General features: G+C 38.0%; 1 protein-coding gene across 10 annotated transcripts in view; it reads left to right on the plus strand.

Annotated features, from left to right (window-relative positions):
• Positions 1–17,283, plus strand: part of LOC132914583 (cAMP-specific 3',5'-cyclic phosphodiesterase-like) — a 395,884-nt gene that overhangs the window by 228,467 nt on the left and 150,134 nt on the right. For 2 of the 10 annotated variants that reach the window (XM_060973791.1, XM_060973792.1), the window contains exon 1: positions 2,439–3,725. The exons of 6 other annotated variants lie outside the window; for them this stretch is intronic. In XM_060973791.1, coding sequence (XP_060829774.1) covers positions 2,698–3,725 — 1,028 coding nt within the window. In that variant the 5' untranslated portion in view covers positions 2,439–2,697. Of the gene's footprint in view, positions 1–2,428; positions 3,726–17,283 lie in introns of those variants that run through there. 2 more of the 10 variants (XM_060973790.1, XM_060973788.1) reach the window with 2 other exon arrangements.

Raw genomic sequence — 17,283 nt, forward strand, 5'->3', positions numbered from 1 at the left:
TCGTCGCCTAAATTAAACGCCATTTGCGTCCCAAAGCGAGAGGCGTCCGAGCAGACATCTATTGTCCATATCGTTCGTGTTGGAGGCCATCTGTGCAGACGTATCCCATTTCCAAAGGCAGTTGCGTGAATTAATCACGCGTCGCTAATTCGATCTGAACAATTTCTCTCTTAATTTCAATGGCCAGTTGTTTCGCCCTCTGGCTCTGATTTCATTTCGCCTATGGATGGAATTCGATATCAACTCGAGTTATAACGGCGAGTAGAAGAAACTCTGAAAATCGATACGCTATGAACTTTTGTCATTTCTAACTATCAACCTTCTTTTATCTCTCATTTTATCTGTCAGTTTGTTGAATATTATTACTGCAATTTTTTAATGTTTATTTGCGTGCGGAGTTTGAAACTATCGATGCACCAGTGTTCACGATGGGAATTGAGTTTTATAGTCGATGACTATATTATACTTCGAAATGTATAGTCGATGACTATACGGTTCATACGACGAGAAAAAAAGGTTCGTACAGATTCCTAATAGGTTTCGCGTCTGTGAATGCTTCGCATTAATTTTAGAGTGGTTAATTGAGACCTTGACAGGGTTGTTCCATTTTCGGGACGACGATTACCATTCTTGAGGAGAGCGGGGTAGGTTTTACGAGTGGGACGGTTTTGACCTGTTTCGAAAATGAGGTAGCCTCCTTCACACACACGTTCGCGAATCACGTGGTTGGGCCTGTCTAGATGTTTCTTAGTTTCTGAATTAAAGATGGTGTTAAATTGACATCAAACGACAAAATCATTAGTATATCATCTCATCTAGTTAATACTGTTAAATATCCTACCAGAGAATCGATTAACTTTCGATAAACAATATTCCACGTACTTACAATTCTCCCACTGCTAATTGAAGCATCGGGTGATTTCGAAAACCCACTTCAATCAATTTCCATAACGATCGTTGAAGCTTCCAATGCCAGTCTCGTTCTGTGTGTTTGCAAACCTGCATGAAATTAACTTAATAACGTAACAATATTGAAACATCGAATACCAAAACCACGGCCGATTTCAACTTGAAAAACCACAGCACGTGGCCTGTCTATAGACCTCCATAATTAGCAAGCAACAGTTTTTGTAAAATCCAGTTTCAAAAATTAAAACTATGTAATTCTCTGCTATTCGTTGAAACTCGAGATCGATAGCACAGTTTACGACTCTCGCCAGAGAAAAAAAGCTTGAAACTGGATTTTCCAGGGATCGATTAATCTGATGCCACTTGAGGCAATTCGGCTGATCGTTTAAAGTGAGATATTAGATTGTTGCCGTCGTAAAATTGTGGCAATCGCGTTAACGCGCTCGCTAGAATCGATGCTAACGACGATTGGATCAACCGGTGATGCGAGACGGATCGATCTTCCGTTTCCAGGCTCTCATCCACGCGACTTTTCATAGTTGCACGAAAGTGGAACGAAGGAGTACGAAAGGATGATTTTTCGTGGAAAATTGATCGCTGGTACAAAATAGTCAAAGGTAGATAAACCTGGTAGTGTTTCCTGCTATGTGTATGATCCACTGATGCTTCAGTTTGAGAGGACTTTTGATCTGCGATAATTAAATTTTTGTAGATTTGATGATATTTGACAATTAATCACCTGATCTCATTCAAATTTAGGCTATTGGATCGAAAATGAGCAATATTTTATTATTCGTCCATTGAGCTATAAAATTAAAAAAACTTTAATGACAGTGTTTTAAAAATCGAAATATACTTGTATTAAAAATTTAGCAAATTTATCACACGAAAATAAATTACTATTGACGTGTATAGTCATAATGCGTATCATCGTAAAATCAGTTGTACAATAATAGAACATAATCAACTTCATCAAGGTCTGCCTGATAACATGTACTCGAAATATCGCTAGTAGTTAATGAACGATCTGAAATTAGATGAGAGAAACATGCTCATCCATAACGATTCGTACCTGGATATAGGCTCACGCGAAAGCATGCTAATCCTTGAGAGCCAAACGTTTCTGGGTTAATCTATCAGGTTATCTAGTCGATAGGAGAACTATGATAAACCTATTTGGTTATAGTCGATCCAGATTCAAATAGTTCACTAAATCTCCCGTCGCAACTATTTCAAATGCAGAATTACAGAAACCATCGGTTTTCGTTCAAAATTAAATTCAATTGAATTAAGTTGTAACGATAAAATGGTAGAAACTGTAATCTTCCATTTTTAATTAAATTCGATTGAATTTTAAATATAGAATGGCTGATACATTCTAGTTGAAAATTGAATTTAATTAAATTCCTAATGCAAAATAATAGAAACCAAAAAATTCCAAGGTGACTGAAGGTACTCCGAAAGAAAAGACCCGAAAGCCCAATGACATTGAAAGACACAGATCTTAACTCTTTCAGCTTCTCCCGGTTAAACATCGAACGAGACGTCATAAGAGACAGAAATAGGCTCGAGCCGTACCGTGGTTACCGTGATTCTCATTGTGATGATTCGGGAAACCCAACAGGGATCAAGATACGGTTATCCGTGACCCTAACCACGAGATTGCCATCGCTGTTTCAACCCAAACCCACTCAATTTGCCTATGCCTTTTAAAATCCTCTCCAATCCTCTCCTATAAACCATTTCTACCTCCGCATCAACCTGTGGGTTACCCAGAAACTCTAAAAAATGGATGATGACGACACAGATGAGAAACGAGAATCTCTAACTTCGGTCAACAAACTGTCTCACAAAGAATCAGAAAGCAAGCTCCTACTGTCTTCGAAATCTATATCCAGAAGCAGGTTCGGAGCAAGACATCAAAGGGACTCCACGGAAGATTCCGACACCATGGAGGGTGTCTCCGATAACAAAGTGGAGAACATCTCAAAAGACGAGGACACCTCAGAGTCCCTAGTGACCGATGAAAAGGGTGCCAGGATCTCGGACAGACATTGTCGTTCCCTGGACGTTCCAGAGGAAGCAGAGTCTCTTCTGATGACTCGACAGCAGACTATGACGAGGACCAGCCTAAGAGTGGGCGAGGCAGGGAGCAAAATATCCAGGTTTCCTGAGAACAGATCTGCCTGTCTAGGTCTGTTCCATCGAAGCCCTCAGTCTTCGTCGAGTCAGGAGGATTACGAACCGGAAGTGAAGAGTCTGTCCAAGATTCAGAAACAACAACAGCATCTTCTAACCACCGGAAGTGAGACTCAGATGACAGTTCGATCCATGGAGAGTCTTAGAACCTCGAGGAACTTTCTGAGCGCGGATGAGCGATACATAGAGGATTCTAAGAGCTTGGAGTCTCTGTCACTGTCCTCAGAGTCTCACGTGACAAGTTCCAAGAGTCACTACAGGAGCTTCTTGACATCTTCTAGCAGCGATGTTAGGAGGATCATGACTGTCGAGTCAAAAAGTAGCGACGATCTTCATAGAGAGGAGAGTCTAAATGCCGAAGTTAGACGTGGTCTGTTTGCCAATACCGGGCTGGAGAGAAAGATCCCGCAGCATCTTAGTTTACCACCGCCTTCCAATGTGTTTTCTCTGACCAGTCCAGGTGGCAGCGACAGGAAGATTACCATTTTGAGTCCATATTCGCCGATTCAGTCTATGGAATTCCAGTTTTCGGCGCAAACGCTGAAGAGTAGACGCAAGAAGGCGATCGTTTTGCCGAGGTTGGTGCTACCCAGAAGCGAATCTGACGTGTTCTTAGAGTGAGTAGTAAGATAATACGTAAATTGAGCGTTAATTAGTTGTTGTCAAGATGTGGAGCACTCAGAATGTGAAATTTGGGTTTATCGTTATATTTGATGTTATGGGTAAATGGTGTTTCGTTGCGTTTTTTGTATTTTAAGATTCGCGATTCAGGCTGATGCTTCTTATAATGCTTAATTATGTTGACTGTTGTCTATTGGTTTTAGGGGAAAATTGAAAATTCTAAGTTGGATAGGGATCTTGAACATTGTTGCTACATGAGACTATAAAAATTTGTGAAACTTTGGTATTTGAGATATTTAAATATCGAATATTTGATGTAAAATTGCGAAAATTGATCAAGGTAGATTTTGATATTGGAAAATTAGAGGAAATTGCCGGATTTTCGGAATTTTGATGATTTGGATTTCAATACTTTCGTGAACTATCCAAATATTCAGAGTACCTGGAGATATAAAAATTTAACAATATCAATATTTTAATATAAATCTTATCGAATACCTAACCTAGTCAAACAAGATTCAGACGTCTATAGTAACTTCCTAGATATTATGAAGCACTCAGCCATTCTAAGTAAGCTTCGCGTATTCAACCCGTCCAGGTAAAGGAAACAAGTCAGACTTCACTTACCTAGTGAAGAGATAAACAAATGAGTCTTGGGCTCCTAGCCACGTAAGCTCTCCGCGCTCTAATCTAACGTTACCACTAATTAACACTCGAGTAAGAGTTCATTATGGAGGGAAGCTTACACATGACCCTTTTAGCGTTACCATTTCAGAGGGTCAGCTTTTAGTCGTTTCTCTGGTCAAAGGCTACATCCTTTGCATAGAGAAACAACTCGATGTTTCGAATCAAATCGATACTAGAATAAAGCTAATTTTGTTGCGCGTAAATAGAAGCGAAGAAACGTTGTGCAAGGATTAAATTTCAGCTTCAGCTGGATAGAGATCTCTTTCATTTGTGAATATTCCGCATGGCCTCGTGGAACACTCTGAACAGCGTTTTCTTCATTCATTTCTGATTTCATTCGCGTCTTTAACAATTTTAGGATGATATGATTTCAAATATACTGCAATTTAAATCAGTCTATGAAAATATACAAGTTTTAAATCACACATATCACTTTCGTATTTAAGAAATCGTATTTTTCGAGGAAATATTTATATAAAGAGAAGTATTTTTCTATTTTTAACAGAAAAATAATCTGTCATAAAGATAACATAGTGTACTGACTATAAGACAGTAATTAGATGTAACTATAATGTGACTATCAAACGTAGTAACTGTAAGACTATAGTGACTATAAAATGTACCATATAGAGTATAGTAACAAAAACAAGAAATCTAAAAATCGTCGTTTTAATGGATTTACCACAATTCTAATTTTAGAGTAGAATTAAAAATAATGGAAGCGTAGGTAGAGTTTCTATCGTACTAGAAACATTCATGATGACATTGTGAGATCGTGGTGATTAGGTCGAATATTTGTTCGTGACACGACATCGTGGCAGACCATTTCCACCGATCGCACGTTTTCGAGTCGAGCAATTCCGAAGATTGGGTATGTTAACGGATTGATTTGATTCGACGTCGCTACACGAATCCCCGTTTTGTTGGCCCAGTTTCCGCTTTCAATAAAAGCATTCGCCTACTTTTAGAAAGAATTGAATATTTACATGTGATAATAATAGGATTCCACTATAATATTCCTTTATAATCTTTATTTTCTTGCATCTGATATTAATTCGAATTTAATGTAAACATTAATTTTATCGAAATTACCCATAGAAATAAATCTTTATCGCTGTCTGTATGGAAATTTTAATATTTATCCGAATAAAAAGCTGATTTGACCGAATGCAACTTGGAAATGCGCAAAATACAGGATTTAATGAGAAACAAAATGAATCTTCATTTGTAAAGGTCATGTTGTTTATTCGAAAAATAATTCTTTCCGTTATTGTTAAACGACTCGGTTGGTGAACGAGAGGAAAAAGCACAGAATGATATTAATTATTCATTTTAACTTGGAGGAATTGGAGTACGCAATAATTACCCGCTGATTATAATATGAAGCATTTCCATTAATTATTTACAGCCGGTGGAAATATTGATTATGCGGTTATTTGTTTCATTAATCATGAGAACACGCAGATTCATCAACGAAACGACATACATAGTTCAAAGAAACGTGCGATTAGTAGAATCACGTTAATTACACTGAATCTGTTATAAACGTCGAATAATATGCAGAAAATTAATAGAAATTAACGAAATTTCGTAAAATTGTGTCAGTCTGAACGATGAGAATGGATTTTGATATTTCCATTCGTACATGATCAGTAATTTGTATAAACCTCATTTCATTACATGTAGTTTTCACTCACCCAGAATTTCAATAATGCGAAGAAGATTGTCTGAAACTAACAAAATTTCATCTCCATTTAAACAGTAAAATAAATACAAGAGAAATTTGAAATCTGAAACGTGTTCGACATATTATATTTTCAAAAATTTCATTTCAGTATTAATCGACCTTAATCTCATCGCTTTAATCCGGTACGCAGGAAATAAATGAAAATTAACAGAACTTTGTGTCAATTTTAATTACAAAATAAATCTAAATCTCAATCCGATTCCTCAGACTCATTAAAATCTCACATTTTTTTCCGTCTCATATCACAGATACACAAAAGTCAATGAAAATTATTTTCGACATTATCGAAAGCGTGGAAATCTTCCCTTCAAAATGCTTTTTGAATCATGTCGATACGACGCTCCGTTCTTCGGATATCGTCGCTTAAAGACAAGTCTAATTTTTCGTACCAACTGTGTGCGTCTCGCTCCAACACGCTTGGACCTCTCGTTCGCACTCACGCACCGACCCGTTCCGTTATAGTCAGGCGTGCGCTGGTCAGTGCCAGTCGTTGAGTCAGCGGGTTTATTGCTAGTAGCAACTTACGCGTTTCCAGGAAAATCTGCGTTGCGCCGACATAGTCACGCTATACTAAACATCGTAGGAATTTAAAGGCCAATATCTCGGAAACGAATTGAGATATCGACATGAAACAAAGCACGTTTCCAAGAATAGGCTTCAGGCTACTCGCTGAATGTAATTGTCCAAGGCATACTTGCCCCCTTCCAGATATATTTTCAAGTCGAAGTTGATTAACGTGTTACCTGAGCGTATATTAGGAGTGCTTCAATTAGTGAGTAATTAAAGTTCGTTAATGTTCATCAAAAATATGTAAAGTATTCAAAGTAGGGTATTTATTGTAATGTTTGGCAAACAAAACAAATTTCTATGTAAATTCCATTTCTTTAGCTATATTCATAGAAATATAAGTATAATAAAATAAAAATCCTATTGATTGGACTTTGTATAAATATAAAGTGTATTGAGAACGTGTTATTTAAGGATAAATTTGAAGTTTTCTACTGACTGAAATAGGCATTTGTGATTTCTTAAACATTCGAAAATGAAAAATTTCAGAAATTCGATAATTTTGAAGTTAGAAGATAGGAATTTGGAACTCGATGAACTTTCATAGTCCACGTTTCGAATCCTCATGTATTATTGGTACATCTATTGGTGAAGGTCCGATCTGAATTTAACAGGGAATAATATATCATTCTGCAATAGGATTGGGGATGGACAGCTATCAGAAAGGTGTGATAGGGATTCCGTTAGAGGTATCCGTGTATCGAATTCGCGAACAATCGATTGCCGTGGCGTTCTGTTTGTTTCTGGAACGAGCTTTCGTCGCACAGATACCCATGGAATTAATTTCCAACGGTAATCGCGTTATAGCGGGTCAACAGGCGATCGTTAATTATCCTGCCCCAATGCAACTTCAATTTCGAGTGAAGCCAGCCATAGTTTCAACATCAATTATTTACGTTATTCCAAGCTTTCGAATTTTGGTTTGAAATTTTAATAAATCTTCGGGCCTTTTTCAAGTACCTCGAGCTATTCGAAGCTCGCAAACTTTAATTTTTGACTTTTTACCATTCGAAGTTTTGGAGTTCCAAACCTGAATATTCTTCAATTTTCTATAATATCCGGGACTTTTTAAAATTATCATTTCAGGACTGGAAATTCACGCAACAGGAATTTGATATGAATTTTCTGAATTATAGCGTTGTTACGGAAACACCGATCGAATGCCTGACCAATATCGGTTTATATTACTGTCATTAGAGTCTTCTGCATCTTCTCGCAGCAGGATCATGGAATCGCAAAGGAAGTAACGTTTAATAACCGTTGTGGTTATTAGATGTACGAACAGAGGAACGCGTGGATAAATTGTAAGGTAGAAAATATATTTTAATGCAGAAGTGCAAGTACAAGTAGGAATATAATTTGAGCTGGTCCAGATTCGCACGCCTGTCTACTGTTTATGGTCTGCCTTCGTCCCAGTCTTTTGTCTACACGCTGTCGATGGCTTCAATGCTTGAGAAAACTAAAAACATCAGATGTACAGTTTCCTTCTTTCTAGAAGTGCTGACCACTTCAACAATAACATAGATTTTTATATAAACATGTCTGAACATATTGAGTTGTTCTACTGTCATTAAATTCTGTATTATAATTCTATGGAAGGTGGCTGCTTTCCCTACTTCTTCAACAACCCACTTATGCTTATGATTAAATTGCATATTTATGCATTTATGACAGCTGTAAATATGGAAAACTGTAGAAGAACGTCCACAAATGCAAAAGCAAATGAGGCATCAAGAGCAAACTGAATCTACTCGTCGCATTTACAAACAAAACGTACTTTGAAATATTAAAATGTCCTGCTTATGAAAAGCATACTTCTCTTTATTGAAATTCTTCATCAATGTCCGTGAACACGTCATCTTACATAAATACTAATTTGATTTGGAATCTAATTAATACATCAGAAAAGCTGCATTTTCCAGTTTCTATATTTGCATGCGACTCTTTTGAAAACATTTTACTTTGCTTGGTAAACAACTGGTTCACAGTTGCTTATTTTGAGTTGGCAATTAAGTGATTGCTGATATTGTCATGAGGTGGTATTGACAAAAGCCGCAATCACTTAGTTGCCAACCCAATATTTTTGAGAAACAATTCGATATTGCTTCGAGCATGCGAAGTCGATTACACTTACGTTTGAGACAGGTTCGCGGGAATGAAAAGAGGAGGATATGGTGTTCAGCTTGCAGACGTCTGTAAGGCGCGATCGATTCGAAGTGTGCACGAACGATAATTGTTTTCGATGTGTCACGTGTCGTTTCGTGTCACGCTGACAGCTTTTCGACTTTGCGATTCTAATTTGAAGGAAACGATCATCGATTTCCTGTCATACTTCGAGGATATAGCATAGAAGAGAAGTTCTGTATGTATGCAAAGAGGGAATGGAATTTTTTTTTCAAGAAACTTTGTTTCAACCGAGTGAAACGAGAAAATTCGAAGCCCCGGAAAATCGGAAATTTGATAATTCGTATTTGCGCTTGAAAATTTAAGAATTGCAAATTTCAGAACCTTCAAAGTATGGAAGTTTCGATAATTAAAATTAAATTTTGCGCTTCGAGAATTTCAAAGCTTGAACATTTGAGCACATTCTAAAACCTATTTTACAAATGGATATTCACCCGGCTACTTGAATTACAATGTTTGGTTAATCGACTCGGATGGTAATTGTTTGTGACGTCGAACACACTGTTGATCACACATTTCCGCTTCCATGTGTCGGGCATACACGTCGTGTTTCAACAGTTTCTGCTTGATTTGAGGTTTCCAGAGGGTACAACAGCAGAAACAGTGATCGCGAATGCGTGTCAGTCAACATTTCATTCCCCACATGACACTTCTCTATCAAAATTTTTCACTTACTCAATTTTATATGGTACACTTTCGAAACTTCGGAAATTTTATTAGAACTCGAACTCTATATATTTGTTAATTTTTTGAAAGTGGCATTATCAGCATTTATGTAATCAGCTGAAGCATCCTCGTAGTGCCTTTAGTGAAATTCAACTATCAGTCCCCTCGATCTTTTACGCTCAAATACACAGTTTCTATCCGAGCGAGCAAATCTTCCTCTTGTTTCCGTTTCAGTTGCACGACGATGGTAATTCGTCGCGCAAACATATTTCGAACCAACACGTGTACATTATAGTCCAAGATATAACCAGCTGTTCCGCCGGTAACTCAATTAGATCGCGTTGTTTGTCAAGTATCAATGGTTATGCTAGGAATTATAGAAATATTAACAAAATATTCTTCTTCTTTTTGGTTCCGCGAGCTGTAAGGATTATTACTCGTTAGAAGTTTGATTTAGAAATTAGCAGAATCCTTCAAAGGTGAAAGTATAGGAATTTGGGATTTATTGTTAAACAACATCTACATCTTTGATTTATTCTATGTTATATTTTATTTCCGTTCCTTGGAATTTGGAGTCTGAAATTGGCAGCATTTTTAGGAATTGTTTTATTCTTCTAAAAAATTTTATTTCAAAATATGTACTTACAAAAGCCTAAAATTTTATAAATTTCTTTAAAACTTGGGATTAAAACATTTGTGAGACGAGTTCGTAACATGTCTAGTAGCTTTCTCGTGGCGCCAGCCTCGAAGAACATTCGCACTAATAAATCCAAGTGCTCTTTGGGTAATATACTATCTTGTGTAGATAATACAGAATGCAAGGATCTGATTTACCGACGTAAAATTTCACTAGATCGGAGCTTCTCGCTGGAGAACGTAATGGCAGCACCGAAAATCCAACAGGAAATCAATAAGTAGATCTGGATAAGTCTCCCTTGGTCTTTTAGTGGTAAAGTAGTTCCATTTAGGTTTACTACTAGTTACAAAGTTTCCTCGTTTCAGTGGATGTATATATCTTCGTTATTGTGTAGTCGTAAACTGAAGATATACAAAGTTGGGTAAATATTACGATGGTTGTGTCTCAGATTCATAGCTTAATAAAAGTAGTTGACATCGCTCCTTACAATTATTTAGTCTTTTAGAAAATTTTGTAATTTTTAATTATTTCAATATTTTATCACGAAAGTTTAAATGAAGATAACATCGTTACTTTTGTACGAATGCAAGATTTTCTGAAATTACGTATAAGAAAATATTTGTTCAAATCCCATATTCTGTCAAATTTCATAAAATCAAAGCTCCTCCTTGACTTGTCTTATTTAAGAAAACAAAATTCCCTAGAACTTCTTTAATCCTTGAAATTCAAACAATTTTTTCCAAATTGTCAATAAATCTTCTCTGGAACTGGTCCTATGAAAAGAAAATTTTCTAAAATCTGTCTACGCAGTAGTATAAAGAGTAAAGTAGTATAAAGAAAGACAAACAATTTTCCTGATAATTCGAATCACTCGACAAGTTGCAAAGTACCAATAAATTATTATTAATCGACGTATAAGATTTCGTAATACACGAAATTCGATCTCCGCTATCGGTTTTCATAACTAGGAGAGGAAATGGTATCGATTTTCTTGGACCAATTCCGGAGTTCATCTTCACCAGATCCCATTACACGATTGCTCGAGCTTGTCGTATTACATAGTGCAGCTCGAAATGGCTCTCCCACTCCAGGTGAAGTTTCAGGGACATCACGGCCGCTTTCACGAGTGTCCAAGATGTTTTTCTCGAGGTTAAAAGCTTGGTTCGAGTATCTGCTCTCTCGCCTCGAAGACTGCGAGAGCTGAAAAATATAGATTCGATCAGGTCCCCAGGGTGAGATTTAACGTAATGGAAGTAACTCGAGTTAAATCGTCGACTCGATAGCTTTCTACTCGTCCTATGGTTTCCCACGATACACGCTTGATTTACGTTCATGTGCATTCCGTGACGTTCCTAGGGAATTTTGTTCTTAGGAACGTAAACGCATTTAAGTCAAACTCGATCAGATTGTCGAATATCTTCCTTGAATTTTTCTATGGTGTATAGTATGAAGGTCGTATCAAAATTCAGAAAATTCAGTCAACTATCGAAATTTATGTTGCAATTAGATATATAATAAGGTTTATTTTTTAATTACAAATTATACTACAATAGATTTCACTGTAAATAAATTTGCGTAAATAATTTAATCCATAGAAAAATCTGTCGAATTTTGGGGACATTAAATTCGCAGAATTATGAGAAGGAATATTTTAATAAAACATAGGAAATTCATATTCATGACATCTTTCATAATGAGAAATGGATATGGATTTGTAGAATCAGCCTGTAAAATGAATCATAAAGTTAATTATAACGATTATAAATTTATCGAATAAATTCATAATTCTCTGATGGAGCAAGAGACAATAACGAGTGGGTAGAACCTGTAAAGTAATAATTCACGAAACGTCTATTGGAAATCGTTCGCAGGAGCTATAATTCACCTAAAATATCTTGAGAAATCGCTTGGTCTCTAAATTCCTAAGTGATGCACTTACGTCAATTCGTATTATATATTTTACGTCGTAAAATATCAATTGCTTTCTTTTCTGTATAACTCGAGAAATTATCGTAATGGAGGAGGAATGTAAGAAGAAAAAATGGTCTTAATGGCGGTTGGATACATCAGGTGGCGTCAGAGTATCGTTAACCTTTAGCTTTTCCCGCGTAATACGGCCAGCATGATTTCTTCCGTGATACTAATAGTTAGCGTGCGTAGAGTCAATATTGCAACTGAAATCGTTGACGTAGGTAACCTACCACCTTCGCCTCGTTTTCTGTCCACGGTGTTTATAACCATGACACCGTGTTCGTTACGCGGGTCATGGTTTCCCACCTATCACGTGCAGCAGATCTAGTGACTTTTCTGTTCTTCCCAACATAACGTCGTTTCTCGCGTGCCTGAATTAAAACATGTTTAATGATAGAGAACACGAGGAAGATTTATTATCTGGTGGGTTTTAGAAACCGTGTAGGGAAGATTAGATAGTTCTCCCGGTAATCGATAGATGGAGCGCGTTTACGGAAGGAGTTTAGTTTAGAGGTTATTACCGGGTTAAACGTTAATTGGGATAATTTCGTTAGGAATTTGAGCGTTGAATAGTTGGACTTTGTTGTTTGAATAATTAGTTAATTTAGCCTTTCAGTGGTCGGTTATAGGAATATATGATTATCTGCAGTATTATGTCCTCCGTTAAGTATTTGATTGTTTAATATTCGATTTGTCAGCCACGGAATTCTTTAAATATTCCATTACTTGCATGTTTCGCTATTTAAATGATCAAATATTTGAAAATTCCCTTATTTCAGTTCTTTAGCCTTTTTAGGTATTCGAATTTAGATATTCGAATTTATAGATAATTTATCATCGTTGAAGTGATCGCCACTTCTGAAAAAACTCTACATCTGGTCTTTGCTTTCTCAAGCGCTAAGGTCATCGATAGCGCGTAGACAAAAGAATACGTCGAGGACAGACCACAAGCGCTACACGTGCGACGTTGGTTTCGGCAGTTGTTTTAGTCTCAGGGTAACGTTGCTAGCGAGAGGATCTGGATCGGCTTACATTGTGTTTCACATTTTGTACTTTATTATTCACAATATATATACTTTCAATACCTTACAATTTAATTCCACATACACCGAATAACCTTAACAATTATATTTTATCGTTTAAATATCTTCATATTTCAACATCTCCTGTCGAATATACACGTTTCATGTAAATATTCGATTTTTTAAACGCTTTATTATCGTCTGATTTCTTAAATACTTTATCATTTCTGTATCCAATTTTTGGAAAATTTATTGTTAGATATGGAAAACAGGCGGAACGGAATTTTCATTGCAAAGTTCTTCTATTATTTCGTTAGTCGAAGGACCACAGCATCCTCTCGGAGGGTCACGGTACTGCCGCCGCACTCTCCCATCTTTCCATTGATTTTGAACACCGTGGGTGTGTCACTGAGCACGTGGTTCCTCGGAGTACGCTAGAAAACCTATTTCGTTCAATGGAACCTAGTTTTGGTAATTTGTACGTCAGCTCGTAATTTACGACCGATTATTACTTTTATTAAAATTATTCTTTACCTACGTGATTGTTAAAGTATTTGTGTATTATTAAGCAAAATCGATATTCTAGAAAATTACACGAAGCTTATTCGGTAGAACGAACCTAAGTTTTTATCCTATTGGACTATATAATGATGTTGCACGAGCGTTAAAAAGAAGATAAGGAGATGTTTTGTATAAATTGAAAGTTCCAAGAACAAGTATAACAAACAAGGAGTAATAATCGATAGAAATGTACCGTGCGACAAAGAGCTCAGCTGTGAACCCGATAGAATTTTGCTAAACGTAACTTTAAGCAAGTCAAACGAAATAGGAACAGAACACGTGGAAATTCTGGTGAAACGAGCAAGCTCGTTGAAACTTCCCCTTTCGAACATTGTACGCGCCTAACTTTCATTTACGCGCGTTTCTGCAATTCTCGGCGTTAACCATGTTGCACTAGTAACTCATTTGCATCGTAAGCCTAACGAAACCAATAAATTATAGAAGGAAATGCCGCGAATACGAAACAAAAATACTTCGTTCCTCACCTCTATGCTGTTATTATAATTTTATTATATTCTAGTATTATAATTTTCGTTTATTTTCCGTCTGTCCCGAGTAATAAATGTTCTAATTATGACGATATTTAATTAAATTTACAGTAGTTTGTTTTATTTTTATTGAAGGATTTTTATTCATTTTTATTAAGACGTTTGACAAAAATAATTAAATTCCACGGACTTCAATTTCGTGCAAAACCAATATATGCTTAATTCAGAAAAACCACCCACCATCTGACTTTTTAATATTCTCGAAAGAGCTTGCAGTCTAAATTCAACAAAGATTCCAAAATTCATCTCTAATTAATAAAAGGGAAAAAGGAACCCTTCGTTTCAGCAACGTCCAATTTCTACCAGAAAAATTACCTGCACACAAAATTGCACTAAATACCTCAGGGTATCTGTACGGTTCACGAGTACCACCCTTCGTTTCAATAAACTTTTCGGCTTCTAAAAATCCAGCACTTGCTTCGTGTTCTCAATTTACAAAGAAAATCTTGCAGCTACGGAGACCGTACTTGCATGAAAATTTCAAGAAAACTCCACTTTCTTTCTTCGATCTCATTGTAGTCCCGCCAAACCACCCTTTTCTACTCTCGCCCTTTATGAAGCAACCGATGAAACGTAGAGGGAAAATCAAGAAACAGGAAGCTTTTCGAAACCTTCTCCCCTCAGAAGATAGCTGCAACGAGTCGCTGAAGATCGCTCTCCAAGCCACAGAAATCAACCCTCTTTTCGATAGATTTCAATCTACCGCAAAAGCTTCCACGTGCATCCAAATTTCAAGGAAACCTCCAGTTTCCCCTTTAATCTCCCTGCGAAACACCGTTTTTAGTCTCGTCCCTTAGCCTTGAAGGCAAAGCGGAAGCAAAGTCGAGAACCGAAGCTGTCCGACCCGAGGCTTTTCCTCCCACGAGTTACAGCTGTGCTGGAAATTGCAACAAATCGATAAAAGTCTATTCTGAATTCACAAAAGCCAGCCTTCCTTTCGATAGACTTCGATCACCAGCGAAAGCCTCTCGTATGCGTGTGAATCCCAACGAAACCTCCAGCTTCCCCACTCTGTTTTATTCTCACCACTTATAGCAACCGAGGGAACGCGAAGACAAAGTCGAGAAACAGCAGGTTTTAGACCCAGTAGACCTAGAGATCTACCCTTGGTCCATAAATATCAGTCTTCCTTTCAAAGGACTTGAATTCCCTACCAAAGTCTCGTGAACGCATCCAAATGTCAGCTAAACCTTCTTTCTTCGCTGTCTTTTCTTCTCAACCCTTACGAGGCAACCTTGAAGGCAACACGGAAGCAAACTCGAGGACCAAAAGACCTCGCGACCCGAGGCTCGGCCTCGCCAGGAGGCAGAGAACGTGCAGCTTTCCTCCCGGGCGTCTCAACGATCCCACCCCCTCCCTAATAACGGCGTGGTCGTTTTCGGCGGCTTGGAGGCGCTGCCATCGCCTTCTTCTCTCTCGCTCTGTTCAACGCCAATGTCCACCCTCTCCCCTCGCCAGCACATCATCCCCTTGGAAGTTTACATTTTCGCGGGCACGTTGCTGGTAGCCGCGTCTCTCCATCCTTCCGTGTCGCTTCCGCCCTCTCCATCCTCTTCTATAGAGTTTGGCCAGTTTCCACTGACGATCTTCCACCCTCCGTGCCGAACGATCGCCAATTCCTCGCCCTTGACCGTGTTTCACAGTCGTCTGTTCCGTGGTTGGTAGTGTGGCTGGTGTTTAGGGGTGCCTGGACCACAGTGCGTCACGTGAGTCGCTTTTTTCGACGCGTTCCAGGCCTGGAAGGGATGAAAAGTGTCCACGTGCTGACTCTCCGATGACAGTGACAGTGTAGATGTGGCTTTCCAGGGATTTGAAATTGGAAATCAAAGGTCAACGTTCATGCACGCGTTTGATGAAAGACACCTTGCTGATAGATCGGATATACGGCGGATTTCAGGCGACCGATCGACCGTTTGAATTTGCTGGTGAATCTGGTGGGTCGTGGTGATGATCCTGGCACTGGGTCAACGAATCTTATGAAAAACTGGAGATGGAGATCGACGAGGAATTTTGAGGCGATAGATTCCAACGACGAATGGAGTCTGTGGTGGACCTGAGACGAGGAATCGCTAGTTCGAGTTTCACGGTGACACGAATCTCAGAACTTGACAGTTGATGAATAAGTTTCAAGAGATTCTTCGCGGATAATGCGAATCTCTGATGGATTTGAAACAAGCAATCGTTATTTTGAATGGGCAATTTGAATGTTATGATGAATTTGAAACGACTCGACGATGATTCAAATTTCAATGCAAGGCTAATAAAACTTATGAATAATTAAAGACTGAAATCGACGAACAAGCGTGAAGCAAAAGGCTCGAGTGATAAATTAATCTACTACCAACTGTCCACTTCAAGTTGGTGATAAATCAAAAAGGGGATGATCGGGATCGAAGGGAGAAATTCTAACGATGAATCGCGTCTGTAAATTGCTATTTAAAATATTTAGATTTCGTCTGCGTTGCCATTTGCATTTCAGCTTTCAGTCGAAGGTGAAGAAATGAAGATGGGACAAGGGTCGAAGCGTGTTGTAAGGGAGGGGGGTGGATTTAGCTTCTAACGGTGGTTTTTCATAGCGCTGAGTTGAGAAGAGGTGAATTTTCCAAGGGACTCGAGTGTCGAGGGTGGAAGTGAAATATATTCGGATGGGGTGAAGATAAGACTCTGGCGGGTTGATGTTAGGCTGGGTGACTTTGAATTTGAAATACCCGATTGGTGTTTGCTTATGGGGGATTGAAAATTGAGATCGATCCTTGGCAGACTGATAAGGAAGTGAAGCAGTGTTTGGTTATGGAGGATTGAATATCGAAGATGACGGACCTGCTGATAAACTGAATTTGTGCTGGATTTATGGCGTGGAATGGTCAATCTCAGCTTTATGGTAAACTAGGAAAATCTCGACGGTGAATCTGTTAAGATGCTGGAAATTCAAGTTTTCACGGTTAAGTTTGAAAGCAGAGATTC

This window comes from Bombus pascuorum, chromosome 15, assembly GCF_905332965.1.
Source record: "Bombus pascuorum chromosome 15, iyBomPasc1.1, whole genome shotgun sequence".
Classification (NCBI taxonomy): Eukaryota; Metazoa; Arthropoda; class Insecta; order Hymenoptera; family Apidae; genus Bombus; species Bombus pascuorum.